Consider the following 5,722-nt stretch of genomic DNA (forward strand, 5'->3'; position numbering starts at 1 on the left):
AAAAAAAAAAATTCAGTTAGACGATTATGAACTATTGATTGGTTGAAGGAAGAAACGTAACCGTGATTTGTGGGAGTCAATTATAATTTCAGTTTTTAATTCCTTTTTTAACGCATTAAACTGATAACAATAACTTACTAATTTAAGTATCAGCGCGTTAGAAATTAAAGTATCAACGCTCCTTTATTATGTATCCGGAAAACACTAAATAAGAGATTTTTGGTAATTAATGAAAGAGTAGGGAAAAGAAGTAATTTCTTTCCTATACTATGTCATTTGCCTAATTTTTACTTGTTTTTTCATTCCCCTTTGGCCCTCATTTTATGAAGGAACATACACATGACATGACATTCAATAATTGATCTACTTTTTATTTTTCATTTTTTTTTTCATTTTTTAATCTATATGATCTGAAATTTGTAGTTTGAAATATTCGATATTTGAAATATTCGATAACATTTGATTCACCTTGAATATTTCTCTTAAATTTATTATTTTTAAATTTTACAAATATTTTTTAATGGATTAAAACCTACCACCAAGGTGCATGAATATAATCATTCCTCCTTTAATTAAAGATCTCAATTTTAAATCTTGAAAAATATCTTCATAAAAAATCGCTTCCTTCGAATGAATTTAAAGAGACTCAAAAAATTTGAATTAGTCGGACTCTCATTTAAACGAGTATTAAAATAATTATAAGCAACGTGTCAATCACGGAAACATGGGCATTATTGTCCTTACAATATAATAATCGTTTTTAATTGGATAACGTGTGGGTCCCTCTTACATCAGTTGTCAAATTACACTCGTTATCATCTGATGAGTCATCAAAAATATTTTTATATTCCCAATCTTGTCCTTATCTTCTTCTACAAACTCGTATAAATACCCGCTTTCCCTTCCCATTTCAAAGCCCTGTCTTGTGTGTGCTCATCATTTCACAAAAAAATATTTGCATTTATAATTTGCTCAATTTGTTTTTCTCTACTATGGATTCTTCCTCCCCTTTTGACTCTATTATTTTCGGTAAGTTTCTTTCTTCAATTAGTTATTTTCCATGCTTCATGAGGTAGGAATAAGGTCCGAAGACTTTATGTATGAGATTAGATTGAACACGTTATTGTTATTGTTGTTAAAATGCATAAGAAAAACTCATTTGACTATCGAAGTTTTTATGAATTTGTTCGATCGCTTGTGGAATTGTGTTAATTATAGTTATTAGTCTTAATTTGCATTTCGTTGACTTGTTGAGAAATTGTGTTGAATAATATTTTGAAATAATTTGTGTTTAGATTTGGATGATACTCTGTATTCGTCTAAGGCTGGAATTGGGCAATCCTTGAAGAAGAACATTGACGGTTCGAATTCTGTTAAAATTAAACGTAATTCAATATCATGAGCTATGATCGGTTACCTGAAACTGTTATTTTTGGCTGAAAAAAAACAGATTTTCTGGTGGAGAAATGCGGTTTTCCGGTGTCGAAAGCATCGGCTTTGCGTGTTGAGCTTTTCAAAACTTACGGCAGTTCTCTTGCCGGATTACGAGTAATTATCCTGTTTTTAGCCTTAATTCTTAATTAGTACTTCAATACTTTGCCATTAATCAAATTTCGATTAGTTAATTGTGTTGTTTAATTCCTTTGCTTTATAATGCAGGCTATAGGCTATGATGTTGATGCCGATGATTATCACAGGTGAGATATTTTGAGATTTTTTTTCGATTTTTCATAGTTTGATTCCCTAATTCCTAAAAAAATTGTGATTATTGTTTTGAAAATGTTTCTATTTCAATTTCCCCAATCTTCAACAGCTATGTGCACGGAAGATTACCGTATGATTTGATTAAACCGGATCCCCAATTACGAAGCATTTTGCGTCGTATTAATCAAAGGAAAATTGTAAGTTGTTTTTATATAGTTGAATGTATTGTGATCTGTTGATGATCGTTAATGATATGTTAATTTGGATATTGTGGATTGATTTTGTAAGTAAATGTGCAGATTTTCACGAATTCGGATCGAATTCATGCGATGAAGGCTTTGGATCGTCTTGGAATTACGGATTGTTTTGAACAGATCATTTGTTTCGAGACGATGAATTTTAACCTCTCTAAGGCAACAAGGCCGGAAGAGATTCCGGTGATATTGAAGCCTTCAATGGAGGCAATGAATATCGCCATTGAAGCTGCTCAGATCGATCCTTATCGCACGGTATGCTCAATACTCTGCTTTTCAAATTTCAATCTAATTAATTACCTCTTAATTTTTTGCTAATTATATGATTCAGAGTTTGATTTTCTTTTTTTGATTTTGTGTGAGTTTAGCTCTTCCTTGATGATAATGTTAAGAACATAGCTGCTGGAAAAGCTGTGGGGCTTCAAACAGTTTTGGTAAGTTCTTATTTGTATATTTGTGTGTTTACAATTTGTTTTTGAGATGAGATGATCACGTGAATAATTAGATTGAGAAGCTAATGTAGACGGAAACACTCATTAAAACTTTATTCCTACCCCTAAAAAGATATGGGTAATATTTAGTGGCGCACGTTAAATCTTCACTTTTACGAGTTTATCATCTATTTTATATAAAAATAAGGTACAAGAAGATATTTCAGCTTGCGGTTATCTTAAATTGTATTGTGACCTTATTGTCCTGCTATTCAGTAATCAAAGTTAGGTTACAACCAACATGTGTTGTGGGTCACTGGTAGGAGTGTTTCACCCTTAATCAAAGATCTCGGGTTTGAACCCTGGATATGGAGAAAATCTTGTTGGGAGCACCACTCCCGAATGGGCTCTGTAGTGCGCAATCCGAATTTAGTCGGGGCTCCAATGTGGGCTCCGAACACCGGATAGAAAACCAAGAAAAAAGTTTATAGTACCAAGAAAATGACTTTATTTTGGACCAAAGTGTTTTTCCCCTTTGTATGTACAACTTCGACTTGTCCAATTCAAAACGTGGGATATTGAAAATGAAAAAAGTTCTATAAGTGTAATGGTCCTTTGACATATGATGGATATTTTAGCTAGTGCTTATCACAAAGTTCTACCTGTTTCTCTTATCTACATCAATTAAATAGCTATCTCATATGAAGAGGTGAAAGATTTAAATATCTTCTTACAGAAGTATAGGATAAGACTACGTACAATAAACTCTGATTTGTGTGTTTATTTCCATATATTGAAGGTTGGAAGATCGACCAAGACGAAAGAAGCTGACTATGCATTAGAGATAGTGACTGATTTGGTTCAAGTAGTACCAGCAATATGGTTCAAGGAAGAAGAAAAAGATCAAAAAATAACACGTACAAGAAGTGAAATGGACTTTGTTGCAACCACAGCTGTGGGTGCTTAATCTATGTCAAGAAAAAACCAAAATAACAAGAATCTTCTAATCTATGTACAAGTGTACATATTCTTAAAATAATTATCTTTAATGTATGTGAATGTACTTGTTATGTATGTATATATATAAATCATGAATAAATTAACAAAAGAAAAGCCACGTGAAGGTGGTTTTTTCGAGAACTTTCGTGTTGATTTGAGATAAGCTCAACAAATTTTAAATTTGAAAAATAATTTAAATATATTCCTCAAGCCTTCTTGAGCTAGAGTGCGGCTTATGGATTCAACCGAACTCAATTAATCAAATACTATATTTATCTTAAAATTTCATTGAATATTCACAAACACATGTGATGGGAGATCACAATATTAAAGATAAGCTTTACATACTTGGAGAACTTTTTTATTGAGTATGTTTATTTTATTTGAATTGATTGATAGGTATGAAACCAACAAGTTGTGTTGCTTTCAATGCTAAAGTTGATGTGTACAATATTTTAATTTTCTTAATTAACCAACATTATTGCAAGCATATTGTATCATTTGATGTCGTTATCTGCCTAGTCAGTGGGTGTCTTTAAGTTTGTCATTAATACTCAAATAAGGATGGTTAATTAATGGATTTAATGTTGATCTAGCCTAAACAAACATTTTAGTTGTGAGGTCCCTATCTCTAAACATCATTGGTATTATAGTGATGTTTCGTTACGCATCAAAACAAGCATTAATTAACTACTCAGGCACCTCAAAAGCTAAGAAATTGTAAAATTATATTTTTAACCTAACTCATGCACCTCAAAAGCTAGCTTAAAGGGAGGATTGCTCGATCCTTATAAGAAGATCACGTATTTCATTAACCATCAATGTGAGACTTTTTCATTCTTCAACACCCAACTTCACGCTTAGAACTGGACATCTGTAACGTGGATAATTTAATTTAGGGTCGACATCAGGTAAAATGGGCTATACTCTAATAGCATGTAAAATTAACTCTTGAGCATAACTCACACTCCGATAGTTAGGAGACTACACTTCTTAATTCTTATTAACCCCCGATGAGAGACTTTTTTAAAAAAAAAATTCAAATTTATTAAATATCTATCAAAATTAAGTTTAAAACTTAGTAATTTCACATTTTAATCATCGTTCTAAAATCTGAAACCCATCAAATTGAAATTTTGGCACTGCTTGACTGCTTCAAAAAAAAAGAATGATAGATTTTATTATTTAGCGATAGAAGTTATCTATGACTAGTTCTATCCATTGCTAATTTCTATTGTTTTAATAAAAAAAATTGTACATCTTTGTATTTGCTATATAAATTGTTGCTAAGCAAGAATGCATCATTGTGAGTTGTGACACATGAATTATAAATACACCATGGCAAGAGCTGAATGAGTTATATAATCATGTTGCTGAGAATATATATCGTGTAAGCAATAATAATACAACAAATTAAATAATAAGATTTTATCCCTTCCACAAATAGTAACTTTTTGATTGGACAGAATAAGAAGAAGACTAGAGTTCACTTCAAATTAAATTATATTCCATATTTCAAAATCCTCTAAATCTTTGCTATCTCAATTTTAAAACAGGAAGCAATTAATCAATAAACTTTCGTGTTGTTATGAGTTAATTAATTAGATGGCTACAACAATTACAATGGTGTATTGCGCCTCAATTTCAAGCAAATTGGAATCGACTTTATAGATTTTTGTTAGAGTAGTAAAACTAGCAAAGGCGGCTCTATGCTTTGTAAAATAAGGCTTATGCCTTAGGCCCCCAAATTTTTATCAAGAATAAATTGTGTTAAATTTTTATTAAAAAATTGATTATTTATGATAAAAAGTATAATATTTTAAAATATATATTATTTCACCCACTTTAGCATCTTTTGTATTTTGTTAAAAATAAGAATTAATAGTGAAAAGTGTTGAACAAAGTGAATTACAAATTCTTTTTCATTTGTTTTTAAATTTTAGTTTCAAACTTTACAACAAGCATATTAACATGGAGTATAGCAAGTCATCAACTTCTTGAGATTCTATGATTCTACTCTTATCTTTATTTAATATTTGTCAACTTATTACTTATAGAATTATGTTAACAATTCATATGATAATTGCCTCACTAAAAGGATGTTTTTCAATGTTGAGCTCATAAAATCTTACCTAAAACTAAAAACTGAAAAAACAATATTAAATACTAATAATTTTTATCTAAATAGTGTAAGAAAAATAAATTTTGAATAAATACGTATACGAAGTTTGTTTATATTGTAGGCCTCAAAATGAAATTTCGCTTTAGGCCCCCAATTACGTTGAGCCGCCCCTGAGTAGAAGTTTCACATTGATTGGAGAATTGACGGATAGT

The 5,722-nt window shown here is 30.7% G+C and overlaps 1 protein-coding gene across 1 annotated transcript; it reads left to right on the forward strand.

Moving 5' to 3' along the window:
- The first annotated feature begins 898 nt into the window (after window positions 1–898).
- On the forward strand, window positions 899–3,382 carry LOC125871432 (uncharacterized). The gene is made up of 8 exons (XM_049552017.1): window positions 899–1,029; window positions 1,296–1,361; window positions 1,451–1,548; window positions 1,660–1,697; window positions 1,814–1,901; window positions 2,004–2,213; window positions 2,327–2,392; window positions 3,189–3,382. The coding sequence occupies exons 1-8, from the start codon at window positions 993–995 to the stop codon at window positions 3,354–3,356; spliced, it is 771 nt and encodes a 256-aa protein (XP_049407974.1). The 5' UTR covers window positions 899–992; the 3' UTR covers window positions 3,357–3,382.
- The last annotated feature ends 2,340 nt before the right edge of the window (window positions 3,383–5,722 follow it).

Source organism: Solanum stenotomum, chromosome 7, assembly GCF_019186545.1.
Source record: "Solanum stenotomum isolate F172 chromosome 7, ASM1918654v1, whole genome shotgun sequence".
In the NCBI taxonomy this organism is placed as follows: Eukaryota; Viridiplantae; Streptophyta; class Magnoliopsida; order Solanales; family Solanaceae; genus Solanum; species Solanum stenotomum.